Source organism: Equus caballus, chromosome 25 (genome assembly GCF_041296265.1).
Source record: "Equus caballus isolate H_3958 breed thoroughbred chromosome 25, TB-T2T, whole genome shotgun sequence".
NCBI lineage: Eukaryota > Metazoa > Chordata > Mammalia > Perissodactyla > Equidae > Equus > Equus caballus.
The window spans coordinates 42,096,559-42,113,529 of record NC_091708.1 but is presented as its reverse complement, the minus strand read 5'-3'; the positions used below and the strand labels follow the sequence as shown (position 1 = coordinate 42,113,529).

Here is a 16,971-nt window from a genome sequence, read left to right as displayed (position 1 = left end):
CATCTTTTGTCAGATTTATTCCTAAGTAATTTGTATATTTGGTGCTATTGTAAATGGTATTGGCGTTTTAAATTTCAATTTTTGATTATTCATTGCTAGTACGTGGAAATACAATTGAATTTTGTATACCATATCCTACAACCTTGCTAAAGTCACTAATTTTTTTTTTTTATAGATTCCACATGATTTTCTATATAATCATGTTATTTGTGAACAACGCTTAACTTCTTCCTTGCTAATCCGCCTTTCTGTCTTTTTCTTGCCTGGGTGCCCTGGCGAGATCTGCTGGTACAGTGTTGAATAGCAGCAGTGAGAATGGACATTCTCACCTCGTTCCCAAAGCATTCTTTCTCACTGAGTACAGTGTTAACCGTAGCTTTCTCCTGGATGCCCTTTATCAGGTTGAGGAAGTTCCCTTCTGTTTCTATTTTGCTGAGAATTTTTGTCGGGAATGGACACTGGATTTTATCAAATATTTTTTCTGTATCTATTGAGATGATCATGTGTTTTTTCTTTTTTACTCACTTAATATGGTGAATTGTACTGACTGACTTTGAAATGTTAAACCAACCTTGAATTGCTAGAACAAATCCCACTTGGTCAATATGCTTTATCCTTTTTACATATTATTGGATTTGATGGCTAAACTTTTATTAAGAATTATTACATCTGTCTATGAGTGATATTTGTTTGCAGTTTTCATTTATTATTTTTCTTTGTTGGGTTTTGGTATCAGAGTAATGCTAACCTCATAGAATGAATTGGCAAGCATTCCCTTCTCTTCAATTTTCTGGAAGAGTTTGTGCTTACCTGGTATTATTTCTTCCTTAAATATTTGGTAGAACTCACCAGGGAAGCCATTTGGCTTAGAATTCTCTTTATGCAAAAGTTTGGGATGATCAATTCAATTTTTAAAAGAGCTACAGGGCTATTCAGGTTATCTATTTCTTCTTGAGTGAGCTCTGATAGTTTGTGTTTTTCCTTGAAAAACAAGGAATTTGTCTATTTCAGCTAAGTTGTTGAATTTATTGGCATAAAGATATTCATAATGTTCCCTGATTGTCCTTTTAATATCTGCACAATCTGAGTGATGTCACCTTTCTCATTCCTGATGTTGACAATTTGTGGGTTTTCTTCCCCCTGATCAGTCTGGCTAGATGTTTCCAACTTAACTTTCTCAGAGAACCAGTTTTTGGTTTCACTGATTTTTCTCCTTTTTGTCTTGTTTTCTGTTTCACTCATCTCTGCTCTGATTTTTATTATTTCCTTTCTTCTGCCTATCTTGGGTTTCATTTACTTTTATTTTTCTGGTTTCTTAAGTAGCTTTCTTCTTTTTAAAATATAAGCATTTAGTGCTATAAATTTCCCTCTAAGTACTACTTTAGCACCACAAATTTTGATCAGTTCTATTCCATTTTTCATTCAGTTAAAACTATTCTCTAATTTCTTCTTTGAATCATAGGCTATTTAGAAATGTGTTATTTAGCTTCCAGATATTTGGAGATTTTCCAGATATCCGTTATGGATTTCTAATTTAATTCCATTGTGGCCAGAGAACCTCTTTTGTATGACTTGATTCCTTTACGTTTGTTGAGACTTGTTTCACAACTCAGAACATGGTCTGTCTTGATATCTGTGTATACCTGAAAAGGACGTATACTCAACTCATGTTGGGAGGAGTGTTCTGTGAATGTCAATCAGGTCCAAGTTAGTTGACACTGTTGTTCCAGTCTTCCACAGCCTTACTGATTTTCTGTTTACTTCCATCAATTATTGAGAGGACTGTTGAAGCCTCTGACTATGACTGTGGATTTATCTATTTCTCTTTGCAGTTCTAACGCTTTCGCTTCATGTACTTCAAAGCTCTGTTATTAGGTGTAGTAATATTTAGGGCTCATGTTCTTTACATAAATTGACATATTATGAAATGACTGGGTTTATTCTTGATAATATTCTTTGCTCTGAAATCTACTTTATCTGATATAAATATAGCCACTCCAGCTTTTTAGAAAATTTTATGTTGGCATGATATCTTCTTTCATGCTTTTCTTTTAAACTTGTTTTTTTAAAAGATTACTTTATTTTTGAGGAAGATTAGCCCTGAGCTAACATCTGCAGCCAATCCTCCTCTTTTTTGCTGAGGAAGACTGGCCCTGAGCTATCATCCACGCCCATCTTCCTCTACTTTATATGTGGGACACCTACCACAGCATGGCTTGACAAGCGGTGCCATGTCCGCACCTGGGATCTGAACCGGTGAACCCCGGGCTGCTGAAGTGGAATGTGCACACTGTGCTGTGCCTCAGGGCTGGCCCTTACTTGTGTCTTATATTTAAAGTTGGTTCCTTACAGGCAGCATATATTTGGGTCTTGCTTTTTTATCCAATCTGACAATCATGGCATTTTAATTGGGGAATTAGAGCATATACATTTAAAGTGATTATTGATATGGTTGGGTTTAAATCAACCCTCTTGCTGTTTGTTTTCTATTTGTCTTATCTGTTCTTTGTTCCTCTTTTCCCCTTTTGTGCCTTCTTTTGGCTTGGTTTTTATGATTCCGTCATATCCCTCTGTTGGTTTCTTAGCTGTAGCTCTCTCTTGTGCTGCTTTGGCGGCTGCTTTAGGGTTTACATACACATCTTCAACCTTCCACAGCCTGTCTTCAACTGATGTTACACCACAGCTCAGGGGAGCAGGTGAACCCTAAAACATGACGCTTTAATTTCTTCTCTCCCAGCTCTTTTATGATTGTCATACATTTTTTCTACATGTTATAAAACCCATAACACACTGTTATTATTTCTGCTTTAAACAATTATCTTTTAAAGAGTCTTGAAAAATACCTCCCAAGATCTTTATGTTTACTCATGTAGTTACCATTTGTGACATCTTTCCTACTTTTTCCCCATTTCTCCTCTTTTCAGGGACTCTCATTACGCATACGTTAGGCTGTCTGCAGTTGTCTCACAGCTTACCATCATGCTCTATTCCAATTTCTTTCAGTTTTCTCTCTTCGTGTGATTCATTTTGGATTGTTTCGATTGCTCTGTCTTCAAGTTCACTAATGTTTTCCTCCGCAGTGTGTAATATCCTGTCAATCCCATCTAGGATATTCTCAGACACTATAGTTTTCATCTCTAGTTTGATCTGGGTCTTTTCCACGCCTCTATTTAACACGTTCAGTCTTCTGTCTAGCTTCTTAAACATAGAGAATATAGTTTTAACAATGGTCTCAAAGTTCTTGACTACCAATTTTATCATCTGCGTCACTTCTGAATCAGTTTCAACTGTTTGATTTTTCTCTTCATTACAGATATTTTTCTGCTTTTTGCATACTTGGTAATTTTGTGTGTGTGTGTATGTGAGGAAGATTGTCCCTAACATGTGTGGCAGTCTTCCTCTATTTTGTATGTGGGATGCCACCACAGCATGGCTGATGAGTGGTGTGTAGGTCCACACCTGGAATCCAAACCCGCAAACCCTGGGCCACCAAAGCAGAGTATGTGAACTTAACCACTGTGCCACTGGGCTGGCCCCATGCATACTCGGCAATTTTTGATTGGATGTCAGAAATTGTGAAACTTATCTTGTGGTACTGGATATTCTTCTATTTCTGTAAGTTTCTGGTTACTTCCAGGACATTACTTGAAAATGGTCTGATTCGTTTGGGTTTTGCTCCTAAGCTTTGTTGGATGAGATCAGAAGGGCGTTTGTCTGGCACTGATCCCCCACTCCTGAGGCAAAGTTCTTCTGTGCATTCTCTCCAACGCTCAGTGACTTGTGAGGGGTCACTACATTCTGCCCTGGAGTTCCGCAGATGCTGCCTCTAATCCTTTCATGCTGCCTTTGCTCCAGACAGAGGGTTTCCTCATGAACACGCCGATCGGGACTTCCGAGCGTCCCTCTGCAGAGTGCCCAGTCCTCCCCGTGCAGCCTCTCTGCCTCGTGAACTCGGGGAGACCGCTGTGCTCTGCTTGGACTCTCCTCCCTAAGCTGTGGTCTGGGAGTGTTCTCCAGGCAGGAAACCGGGGCAACTGTACGGCTCACCTCATTTGTTTCTTGTGTCTCAAGGGTCACTGTCCTTTGCCGCTTGATGTTAACTGTCTTGAAAACTGTTTGACTGGATTTTCAGTTGTTTCAGAAAAGAGGGTAAATTTGGTACCTACTAATTCATCTTGCTGGAAACAGAAAAACTCATCTCAGCGTACTCGGGAATAAAAGAATCTGTGGGCCAGTGTCACCGATTTCCACATTTTCTAGAGGAAAAGGACTCAGAAACAACCAAGAATTAGAGGAATCAATTAACCTTTTTAAAAAAGGTATTACTGTAATTTCACAAAACATAATGATCTACTGAAGAGAGAAACAACTGTAATTCTACAGTTCATTAATTCATCTTAGGCAGCACTGAAAACCACGACTAACACACGGCGACACTGATGCTTGCTGAGGATATGTGGCCATCCCCAGGACTGCAGGAACCCGCCCGGCCCAGCCTGCTCTCGGGCAGCAGGAGCACCGCATGTGGCCGACAGCCGCAGCGCCACACACCTCGACAGGGACTCAGGGTCCTCCACAGCCTCTCCGCATGCTTATGACTAGTGAATACCTAACATGAACCACATTTTCTGACTCAGGATGTCACTTTCCTTGTGTGTGAAGGAAACCTAAGGAATTCTGCGTTGAACAGACTTTCCTTTTGAGGTCAGAAGACGCTGTTAGAGAGGGCTGCCCAGAGCCCTGGGCACTCGGCGCAGCAGCCGAGATTCCGAGGGCCAGGTCTTGCCTTCAGGATGAGCAGTTAAGCTTTGTCTTCCTCGCTAGTCCTCCGCCCTCTCCTACCTCTCAGATCTGCTATCAGCACCGGGAAGAAAAGAGGAGTCATTATTTGACAGCATGAATAAACTTCCAAACACTAACAGATGACCCTAACACCAGGCCCCGAGGGCCTGTCTCCTCTCACTGGGCCGCTAAGTACGTGTACTTCGATACTCTACTTGCTCTCGACAGAAACAAAAACCTCTGATTAAGAATCTACCTGGAAATTAGACTGACTTTTAGATTAGAATAACTGTCTACTCAGGCAAATTGCTCTCAGGCCCTGATCAGCATTAAATGACGAGCTGAGTAGAGCTGGGGCCTCTTTTCATTCCTGATTCCACAATCCAATCGCTTTGGAACAAAATACTCTTTATAAGCAAGATAAGCCATCGGAAAGAAAGACGTGTTGCAGAGAAGGCCAAGGTGCATCTGATTTTATATCCAAGAGGCAGTGGGTGGACACCATCACGAAAGGGCTCAGCTCTGCAACAAAAGTCAGACTAGAGGCTTCTTCAGAGGCAGGGTTTAATCTGTGTGTTGGCAGGTTCAATTTCAGGCCCAGGGTATTTCGAGAGACCTCACTGTAACACAGATCGCTGAAAAGGGAACTCAGCCTCACAGGTGCCACTCCATTGGGGGACATCGTGTGGTGAGGGCAGTGGGGACTCCTGAAGACAATGAGGGACAGAGCTGGGTGAACAGCCAGAAGTGGAGGCGGCGGGCCTGCCTGGTTTGCACCGTCTTCCTGAGGACGAGCCGGAGCCTCAGACGGACATGTGTTCCTGCCGCTCCTCAGTCCTTCGAGACTACAGGGACTGTGTGATAGCCAGAGCCCCCGAGGGGCTTCCAATAACCAATTTTTAAGGCACAGCTGAACACGGAAGATAAAATATTGACCACAAGTCTCACTGTGAGTATTTTTCTTTCCAGGGAACATTTGTTGCACAAGCTGACCCATTATGCACAACTTTTTAAGCTGTAGGGCTCTGAGAAAGATTTCACCTCCGGGCAGCCATCTCATTTGTTCTGGAGTACGAACAGCTCACAGAGCAAGCGACTCAGATCTTGCACAGACTCATTTCAGCTCTTTGATTATTGCCACGGACTAATGAGTGCGAGGGTCACTATGTGCAGTAGAGATGTGGGTCAGGAATGGGAACTTAGCATTCTGCTCTCACTCTAATAGTAAAACTACTACCAGCTTTAGATACAGTGTCTTATTTAATCCTCAACAAATCTAGATGAATGTATTATCATTCCTCCTTTTTATAGAGGATGAAACTGGGGCTCAGAGAGGTTAAGTGACTTGCCTGAAGTCACACAGCAAAGATGGGATTCGAGCCCAGACATTTCTGTGATCTTAATCAATAAATGCTACTTGCCGGAATGAGGCAGTTTCTTTCCCTCTTTGGGTGATGCCCTTCTGATTCAAGGAGGGAATCAAACAAGATAATCTTGAGCCCTAAAACGCTGGGCTTCTGTGATTCCCACAAGGGCTAGCTTTGCTGGGTGCCAGGGCCACAGCAGGGACCGCCTCCTCCCTGAACACACATCTTACAGCCAACTACATCCGCAGTGAGAAAAGGGCCTGGCAGATGAGTGTGTGGCTGAACAGCCAGACCCGCCGCGTGTTAGGAGGAAGCACAGTGTGCGCGCAGTGCTGACGGTCGATGGGCAGGGGAGCCGCACACAGATGTACGGCACGTCAAGGAACGCTTTTGGATTACCACTGGTCCCAGCGTCTGTGACGCTGACAACCACACGGCAGAGTCTGAGCACCCCTTGGCTTGAAAGTCTCAGAGATGATGTTTATTCCTGTTTCCAGAACGGCTCAAAATGAAAAAAAAAACAAAAAAAAAACGGCCGTACAGACATGAGTCAGGAGTCAGCCAGGTCAGATGCCCGAAGCCCCAGGTGAGGCTGAGAATCCAGGCCTGAATTCAGCTCAGAGCAACTGCTGCTCCTTGATAAGCAGAGGAGCTCGGCTCCCCCGGGCCCTGGGCGGGGGCGCTCAGGCTGCATGTCAAAGCACCGTATGTAGAACCTTGTGACATAATTACAGCAGTTTCACTTCCTTACACTGGGGTAAATCTTTGTTCCCTAAAACATAGAGAATGAAAGTGATCTGAAAGCAAACATCCTAAGACTTGAGAATTCTAAATGCTTCCAAAAATGTTGGCTGGTGACAATCAAGCTGATCCCTCAGCTCATACAGCCCCTTCTGTCGGCTGCAGCCAGTGACTCAAAATTCAGCATGCCAGCCCTTCCTGCCCTCGGCTCCCTCCGGCCAGCTGCAGGGCTCTGGGGTGGTAAGATCAGCAAGGAGTGGGGCCAGAGAGGTGCTCTGGGAGGGTGCGAGCCACGCACCTGGCTGTTGTCGCCCGCAGGCGCAGAACCCTGCAGACTGAAGGGGGGTGCAGGAGACCCCTTCCCTGGCGCTAGCCCTGCCCCCTTCTGGGCCAGGATGAGGCCCAGGGGGAACCGAGAGCAAGGCATCTCTCAGCTGAGGCCTCGTCCCTCCTGTGGGAGTCCTGGTCCTGACCTGAACGCTGCCCGTCAGCTCTGGGACTGGAGGCAAACCCTGGGTGTGTGCCTAGGGCGAGGGCACTAGGGCCCATCTACTTGGGCCAGGCTGCTGCAGCCCCCGGGTCTCTCATGAAGCCAGGGAAGCCACTTGTGAGATGCCCAGTGACTGCGCCAGGCCCTGTCCTAAGCCCTGTGCATACCCACCGTGAGGTATGTGTGATCTGCCCCATTTTAGCTTGGGCCAGATGACATGACTTGTTCTAGCCGCCAGGTCTCAGAAAGCCACGTACCCAGGTCTCTCTGCGGCCAGTTTGTGCTCTTCATCACCTGTGTGCCACAGACAGCTGCTCCGGCCCCAAGCTAGTGCCTTTCCGGGACAGTGAGAAAGAGGGCCACTGCAGTGATGGCTGGGGGGGCTATGGTTGGCCTGTGGGCCTGGCTCTGATACTGACCTTGCTGTGTGGCCCTGGTGTGATCTGCTGGCCCTGTGCCCTTGCACTATCTGTAACAGGGCTGCCGCCACCCCTTGTCACCTCTTGCTGGGGTCTGGTTTTTGAACAAGTCTTAGCTTCCTTCTGTGGTGGCATTTATCCTCCAGTTCCTGACTCTTGCTGTCCTCGTGCTGCCAGGGGCTGAGGACAGACAAGGCAGACACAGCCCTGTCCTCATCAAGCTGACTGTTTGGGGGTAGGAGAAGGGGACAGACTAGATAAATGTATCAACTGACCAATTACGCAGATAATCATGACTGTAATGCATACCTCAAAACAGCAGTGCAGTATGGCAGGAGAACACCAGAGGGGGAGCCGCTCAACCCGAGCAGGGCAGGCAGCCTGGGAAGGTGTTGGGGGAAAGTGGAATTTTTTAAACGGAGCCCTGCAGGATGAGCGAGAACTGTGGAGCCTGGAAGAGTCCCAAGGGGGCAAGGAGAGGCAGAGAGAAGGTGCAGAGGGCACTGGAGAGTAAGGAGGAGAGTGAGGCAAGAAGAGAGGCAGGGGAGCAAGGAGGACCAGACATGCAACCTGCGGGCCACGGTCAGGATGCCCCTCTGGCCTTGCACGCGGAAGGGTGGCTGAGAGACCCAACCTCGGGAGGGTCAGGAAGCAATGCCTCGGCTGCGCGCTCAGAGCCCAAGGCCAGCCGGGAGAGCAGGGCAGGTCGCGCAGGAACAGTGCAGGCGCGACACTGAGAGATGAGTGACTCCCTGCCCCGCGCTGCTCTGGGCTCCTGCCTGCCGCCCCCTCCCGCACAAAGCCTCCTTCTCTGCAGCTGGCGGTCCAGGGCCGAAAACAATGTGGAGAATCTCCGGCCAGGGCTGTGCAACCGCCGGCTGGGATTCTATTTATAAGCAGAGAGGGGCTGAACAATGGAGCAACTGCTGCCTCAAGGGTCTGTGGCCTGACCTCCTGTGGGACTCTGGAAAGCCTCAAAGCCAGACCCCGGATAGACGGCAGAGGAGGAGATCAGACAGCTGAAGGGCCTGCAGCCAGCTGCTTCCTCCAGGGTCTGCTCACCTTCCTCAGAGAGCAGCTAGCAAGCCCCCATCCGCGTATGGCATGCACCAACACGGGCTAAACAGCCTCAGCCTCCGCCGCCCCCCACCCCCCCGCGCCCCCCGCCGGTCGCAGTTTAGACAGCCAATGACTAAGTACAAGGCTGGAGCCAGCAGAAGGGGAGCGAGCAACCACACAATAGGCAGCACGTTCGCTGTGCTCCACGTCCAGGGCTGGCTCATTTCCACGGGCAGACGGCACAGGTTTGTGAGGAGGGGCTCAGCAGTGTTCCTGGCGTGAACAGGCAGGTATTTCTTCTAAATGAATGGCTATCGTGGGGAAGCAAAATCGTGAGAGCCAATGGTGGGCGGCCCGGGCCTCACAGAGGGCAGGGGAGCGTGCAGCGGGCAGGGCAGGAGGCACGACTCGGGCTCCTGCTGGCTCCCCACTCCCAGCCCGAGACTCAGCCAGCCCCTTCCTCGAGCGGCCCCGCGGTCTCATGCGGAAGGTGTGGGCTGCAGCATCTAGCTTGCAGATTAAACGCGGCGATGTCTGTGAAGCACTTAGGATAGACAGTACCTGGCACACAGCAGGCATTCAATAAATTATCACTACTTTTATAATCGAATACAAGAGAGGAATGCGTGTGAGAAACACAACTTGCAAGAAGTATGCTGTGCTTCTGTCCAGAGACACCAACAACGAAGCCGTTCCCAGGATGAGTTCCAAGGAATTTGGCTCCAGCAGCAAGGTTCCTTGGTCAAAAAGATTTGGGAAATGGCTATTTCATCTTACTGATTTACAAAGCAAATTTGCATACTAAAGGCTCAGAGTCCTTCAATAAAAAGATCTGTTAAATTTTGCTGTGTCCATTCTTTTCCCCAATGTATCTGACCACAGCACCCTTTCTCTTCTGGCTGAACACTGACTTTCCATAGGAAACATTCTGGCAACAGCAGCAGCTTGGGTGCTACAACAATATAAGTCCAACTGCTTTTTTCCACATGAGAGTGATGAAGGAACAGACAAATCAGAACAGGACGGGGGTGAGAAGAGCCGAGCCCAGGCAGCCCCGTGGGAGATCCACCCTCCCATGCTTTCCACCCGGCAGGCGGTGCCTAGAAGAACAAGGACTGTAAGAGCCAGTAAACGCTGAGAAGCACCGGTCAGGTGTTCCGAGAGAAACGGTGAATGAGAACCGAGAGTTGGTGAAACTGGAGAGAAAAAGACAAGACTGAGAGCGCCAAGCTCGGGAGGACACGGGGACACTGCTCTTCCTTCCATGTTACTTTGTCACGAAAGGACTACGTGGCGACCAGACACAGGAGGAATGAGGCGCGCCAGGAGGCCTGCTGAGGTCCAGGAAGGCATTTCCTCCCATCGGCTCAGCAGGAGACTTCGCACAGGAGGCGTGCAGAGCTGTCTGAACGGGAAGGAGGCGACAGCTGAAATGTAAACTTGACGTCTCTCATTGACAATTCCAGAAAGATCCCTGATCCTGGATTAATGGCCAAACAAACATGTCCATGGGAGTCACGTTCTCTTTCAGATCCTTCCGGAGAGGGAAAATAGTTATTGTGCTTAAAGCGTTTCTCAAAATGTGGTCCATGGACCATCTACATTGGAATCACCTATGAAGCTTGTCAAAAACTGATTCAAGGGCCCAACCCAGCTCTGCTGAATCAGAGTGTCAAATTAAAACTGAGCACTCCTTTCAGTGAGGGACGACCCCCCCATCCACCGTGGTCCTGTGTTTGAGAAGGGGCTGACAGCCAGATGGAAGGTGCCTCCAGCCCAAACCAGAGGAGGTAGAAGCGGGCATCTATTTAGAACTGTTTACCCTGGATGTGGGGCAAGACCCCGCATGGTAAGAAGAGCCACCATTTAGTGAGGACCAACTTTGCACCAGGTACTCAATGTGTGTGACCTCAGTGAATCCTCACAGCCACCTGCAGCACCGCTGTCCTCCCCTCCACTTTACCACTGAGGGAAAAGCCCTCAGGACATCAAGAGGCCAAGTGCCTCGTGCTGGCCACAGAGCTAGAGAGGGTCAGGGCTGGCATCAGCCTGCACGGTCCATGCCTTTTCTGTAGTGCCCAAGACCTGACCTAGAAACTTTGGAGGTTGGTGGAAACAGAGCAAAGCTGAAGGCAAGCACCAGGCTGCTCATGGGGACGGCAGGACAGCGTGAGGGGACCACCAGTCAGGTACCAGAGGGCTTCACAGCCACATCAGCATGCAAGCGGACTCGTACACTCGCTTGTTTTGTTACTTGGGTTCTTCCTGTCCCTGAGAAACCCGATTTGTGGCCTCTATCACTGTGTTGCCATCTGAAGCACCAATCATGAATATATAACAATTATGTCTGGAAAAGCCAAGCAAAACATGACCTAGCTCATTAAACCGCCTTCCCGCTTACTCCCCTGCCTTTCCTGAGCTACATAAGCAGAAACACAACTTAAGCCAATTGTGACTGCCAGCCTACCCACTACAGCTGACGGTGCCACAGGCACTGGGTGTGGCATCCCCTGGGCCTGTTCAGCAGTCATGGTCCCTTCTCACTGGCACAGGCTCCACACCCTTACCCCAGCTCTCTGCCGGCCCCTATTTGGGAAAAGCTTATTCCCCGCGTCTTCTTGCTGGGCAGGCTGGAGCCACTGCGCATTCCCAGCGCCACATCCTGGGAGCTTGGGTTTCAGGGGATGCTCGCTGGCTGTGCTCTGAGATGACCCCTGCCACCTACCAGTGAAATCGACCCCAAAAAAGGAACTCAGAGGGGCTCAGGCGCCAGCAGTGCATTCCCCCGGCAGCAAGTGGGGGGGCGTTATCTGGCCAAGCACAGCTGATAGGGCCTTATGGAGAGATGTCACATGTCACCTCAACAGAGGATTAATGCAGAGAATTTGGGGTCAAGGGTTTAGGCTGAACCAGCTTCTATTTATAAAAAAGAGTCTCCAGGGAAGAGAGAAGAACAGGAGCCTGGCGTGGTCTGGGTGCCGGTCGGCAGGATGGCACGTCAAGGCAGAAGTTGCTCTTGTCCCTCGTCACAATGCTCCCTGTAAAGGAGGCCCTCTGCTGTGAGCTTTCCCATCAAAGTGCGAGGTCCTTTGTATCAAGACGACCCCTGAGTATGAAGAAAGGAGAGCACGTGTGGGAGGAACGAGCCTGGCTGTGTGCATGTCTTGAGGACTATCCTTGGCTCCAAGGCTCCAGGGGGCCACATGTGGGAACAGGTGGAGACAAGCTCTTCAATTCCACAAGGACCAAAAAGGGTACACACTAAATGACTGAAGTCCAAGCTCTTTGAAAGAGGCAGACGCCATAATGAATGAGAAGGACGAACAGACCCTCACTCTTCTCTCATAAACTGCACAGAGAGCAGAGTGAGTCACACAGGGACGCCGCGGACCTGATTCTGGTCTGCGGGCCCTGAAACCCGCCAGTGCTGCTCTACGCGGCTCCTCTGCTGATGAGCGCAAGAAACCACTGAACTCCATGCCCTCGGGCGTCCAGGCCCAATTTCAGTGCCGCAGAATCAGAATCTGGGGGACCGGGTGAGTCTGTACTCCACACAGGACTCCCAGGTGAGGCTGAGGTGCTGGCAGAGTGGGGACCAGCAGAGCAGTGTGTGGCACAGGGGTACCTAACTGAGGTCTATCCTCCCCAACAAGTTAACAGAACCAGCAAAGCCACACCCTGGCTATAAGACGACAAGTTAAATCACACGGAAAACTCTTATTTAAATATTTCAAAATACAACTTTCCACTATGCCCAACTCTGAACAACCGTCCCTTTCCAACCCTCCCTGCTGCTGCCCAGGCCCAAGCCCTATCCTACTCCGGACCTGAAACAGAAGCAACTCTTACACCTGCTTCGATGCGAGCGGTCCTCGTTTGTCAGCAACTGTCTAGGATGTCACAGGCCTGAGAAATAAAATAGGCCCAGCCCTGAAAGACACTGCGTTACACGCACGTTAGTGAGACTGAACTTACGATCTCTAGGCCATCCCAGCAAATGCTCTGTGGTGGTACTGGGCAGTAGTCTGGGTCCACCCAAGGGTTATCTGCACTGCGGTTAACAGACAGTGGCCAGGCTTGGTTACCAATGTCACTGTCACCTACTGGAGACCAAGGCTGTCTTCTCAATCAACTGTCTACTTCCTCTCCAGAACAGAAGAAATTAGCTGGGGACACCAGCATCCGAGAGCCAAAACGAGAAGATGCACTGACAAGGATGTCCCGAGGGCAGCAGAGGCGTCGGGGCACTCACTGGTCTGCGCCATGCTCGCCTCACAGGTGCCTATACTTGAAATGCTGCGTCTTTTCTGAACTCAGCAAGGCCTGCATGAGTTTCCTTCCCTCCACCCAGCCATGAAGTTGGCACCCCAAGGCTCCTGATACCCAACAGAAAAAAGACACGAAGGGGAGAGAACACACTATGGCCTCCAGAAGGTGGCCGCCAGCATCCCCCCTCTTCTCTGGGTGGAGGGCCCTGGGTCGAGGAGACCAGGGGACCGTCGGGAGAAGCTGCTGCCTACTCCCTTTATTCCCTGATCTCCTATGCAGGTTACTTTTGCTGTCATCCTTGAAGACATACACTGCTGGCTGATGGAAGGCAGTGCAGGTTTCTCAAAGCCACAGAAATGAGGAAACCTCTCTCCTTGGCTGTGACCTGAAAAAACCTACATACGTTCTGTATGGAAACAGATCAAACAGTTTAATAGCAGGGGGTGGAAAAAAACAACCAACACGAAATACAAAACAAAACAAGCAAGCAAGCATCTCCAGAGTTTTGGTTTCTGCTGTTTCTTTCTGGTGTGTTTCAACGAGAACATCCACTTTAAGGGGCTGCTCCAGCGACTCTCAGCGAAGAGGAGCTGAGAGTGCAGTTGGTCACGGGAACCGAGAGACACACGGACACTCACTCAGCTTCTCCAGCCACCAAAGCCCTGGACAGACCTGGAAGGAAGCGCCGGGAGAGAGGCGGGTCAGCTCCTGCTCCGACCGAGGAAGGGCTTCGGGGCTCATGCAGCTGCCTGGGTTCCAAGTCCAGGACTGAATTCTTAGCGTCATGCAATTCTAGGCAGAAACTAGACTGAGGATGAAAACATCAGACTGGAGACGGGCCTGGAGCCCAGTGGCGAGCAGGAAGCTTCTGAGACACCAACAGGGCAATGAGGAGCAGCGCCTCTTGAGTCCTGTCCTCCAGCCTTTGCCCGTCGGATGGCACATTATTCTCTCTTACCACGGCCCTCAGAGGGCTAGGCCTGCCACCCCCTGCCATATTCCTGCTGAGACCAGCAAGTCACAAAACCCAAACCTGCCAGGGCACCCCCATGCTCCCAGGACAAGCTTTCAAAACAGGAAAAATGGATACAAAATGTACAAAGACAGGAAAAATAGTAGTCCATATTTTCACATATCATACACTCTCCCATCTGTATTTGATGACTCAAAATTGAAGACAGATACTTACGAGTTAGATGGTCCAAAGGAGAATCCTGAAAGAGATGAAAAGGGTCCAGTTATAACACACAGACAGTGGGAAGCCGAGGGTGGAGTCCAGGCCAAGCTCTTTCCCTCCTTTGCCTGCCTGCGGAAAGCTCTCCAGCCCCGCCTGCGGCCAGGCAGGGAGGTGGGCCGGCTTCTCGGTATTCTGGAATTCTTCCCTCTGCACCGCGCTGGGCGCAGGCAGAGGGTCTCGGGCACAGCCCCTCTCACGGAGCTGTACCCTGCCACACAGATCCATTTCATTAGGAAAACGTGCTTTTTCTACTTTTTCCATCCAGTTGCTTCCACTTCTTGAGGCCAGAGAAGCAAGATACATGCGTTCTAGGCCAGGCTCTGATACTCACCGTCTGGCCCTTTGGGCAAATTGGCCCCTTTGTGTTTCTGTGTCTTTATTTGTAATATAATAACTTGCCTAACTTCTGTGCCTCATAAGTGTGTTGCAAGGATGAAAACAGAACATATATATATTCCACTGTCTGAAGAGGCAGAGTGTTAACAAATGAGCATTTTGTGAAGTCTTCACATCTTGTTTTGTTGAGCCTGCTGGTTTGGATTTTTAAACCAAGGTCTAGTAAGATGCTTATTATTTTGAGTTCTCAAATCGTGAGAGAAAATCAAGTCAGTCATTTCTTTATTTGGTAAGAAATGGCACAATGTTACAAGTCTAATTAAAATCTAAAAAGAACATTTTGTCTTTCAACCACTTTCAGCTTTTAAAATACTTAAACTGAATAACCAGGTGAAAAGCCCTCCTTTCTTTGGCATGGGTGTGAGGGGCATTTACTGAGGACAAGGCAGGAGAGAACCGAGAGGGGAGACTGGCTGGCTGCCTACCTCCTCCGCCTGATCCGAAGCCCGAGAATCCCCCGCTCGGGGTTCCAAACCCAGAAGTCTGCTGGGACAGTGATCCAAAAGTTGGAGCGTTTTGACTTGCAAGGGTGCCAAACGAGGTGGTGTTGCTGCTGCTCCCAAACCTGGGTTCCAGGGAGAAACGAGACCGGTTAGCGCGGCTGTGCCGCCATGCTGCTGCCGAAAGCCTCAGTCCACCCTCATCAATCTGGGGATGCTCGACATCCATGAATCGAGGTGACGTGCCTGCTTTATCGGTTTAAAATAGCAGCCGCTCAGAAAGCACAGGCCAGAGCCCAGAGCAAACCTTCATCTCAGCTTTGGGAAGAAAAATAACAGGAATACAATATGAAAGCCAACTTGTCCAGTGTTTTAGTTTTCAACCACTGCCTGGAAATTCCAGGTCACTTGGAAATTAAGCAGCACTACGTTTTTTGCCTTTTCTGCCTCCAATAGTTCTTCAATTCTCGTCCATCATTTCAGCATTTCTTATTTGTCGACAATCCTCCCTCCCCCATTTTTTAATCTTCAGGTCCTCTCTGGATCTTGGTTCTACCTACCCGTCAAGATGAGGTAAGGTTTGCTCTGCATGCACAGCCAGCCAGGGGCCTGCTTTCACTGTACTCTGCCCCCAGAGTCCTGATCTCTTCCTACTCCTGCCTCAGGCCTCTCACAAACTGCAGTGGGAACTCCTCAGATGTCTGTGGGGTCAGAGACCAGGGACTTGAAAAAAGGTGAGGGGCTCTTCTGGAGATTTCATATGAGAGCTGGTACTCATTACCCTGTTCAACAAAATGGAACTACCCAGCCAGCCAGGATTTATGTGGGAGAGCCCCTCCAAGGCAGAATATGATACTCTTCTACCAGCAAAGAAAATAGCTGGTTTCAAATAAATAAATAAAACCTCAAGATTCCCAGTCAACCAAAACCCTTCTACCAACTCTGTAGTGCTTTGGGCCAGGTGGTCACTGGAGAGAACAGCGTCCACCAAAACCAGCCAAGAATACCGGTTCAAGTCAGTCCCAATTCTCCTTTAAAAGCTTTCCTTAAGTTTAATTCTTGGGGTTTCCTGGGGGAAACTTAAAAGAGCCATTAGTCTCTACATGAAATCTAAGAAGCAATACATCAACTTGCTCACTTTCTTTGAAATTTGCTAGTATTTCTGCACGAGCTCCTTTCATGGAGGGGAAAGGGTATGAATAAGAAGATATTTAAGTTTATTTTCAAGAGCAAGATGGTATCACTTCACCAAGACTCATCCCAGCTACCTTGACAATTCCCAAAAACAAAGCCTGCCTTCCCCAATCTTTAGCTTTCTGCCTCCCGAGCCAGTGCCGAGTGCCAGGGGTCTACCAGACGATAATTTCAGACACCAACACTGCCTTTGTCCAGACACTCTGTGCTCATCACCACATTATTTTACGGCCACTTTGTGGTGTGGTGAAGGTTATTTTCTCCTTGGAGTTTTTCTGGCAACCAGACTCAATTTCCGGGGCCATTAAAAGCAAATCCCTAACAGGGCAATCTCAAGTGACGATGTGCACAAGGCACTCAGAGCAGCTGTGAAAGCCGAGCAGTGATGGAGACTCTTGCAAGTGCAGGAGGTGGTTAGTGCCTAGGACAGAAGCTGAATAAAGCGGACTGAATACCCAATCTGGGGGTCTGGAGTGGAGCAGGGGACACAAGGAGTTGTCACTCAAGGACAATGGGTCTAGTGCACAACAATCCCAAGAGGAAAGAACCTGGTGAAAACTGTCCATTCAGAACTTCC

General features: G+C 48.8%; 1 protein-coding gene across 8 annotated transcripts in view; it reads right to left on the bottom strand.

Annotated features, from left to right (window-relative positions):
• Positions 1-13,534: 13,534 nt before the first annotated feature.
• The window catches only part of NUP214 (nucleoporin 214), a 97,472-nt gene continuing 94,035 nt past the window's right edge, over positions 13,535-16,971 (bottom strand). For all 8 annotated transcript variants that reach the window (XM_070250868.1, XM_070250871.1, XM_070250872.1 and 5 more), the window contains exons 34-36: positions 15,186-15,325; positions 14,317-14,341; positions 13,535-13,799 (exon numbers count right to left, since the gene is read on the bottom strand). In XM_070250868.1, coding sequence (XP_070106969.1) covers positions 13,766-13,799; positions 14,317-14,341; positions 15,186-15,325 — 199 coding nt within the window. In that variant the 3' untranslated portion in view covers positions 13,535-13,765. The remainder of the gene's footprint in view (positions 13,800-14,316; positions 14,342-15,185; positions 15,326-16,971) is intronic.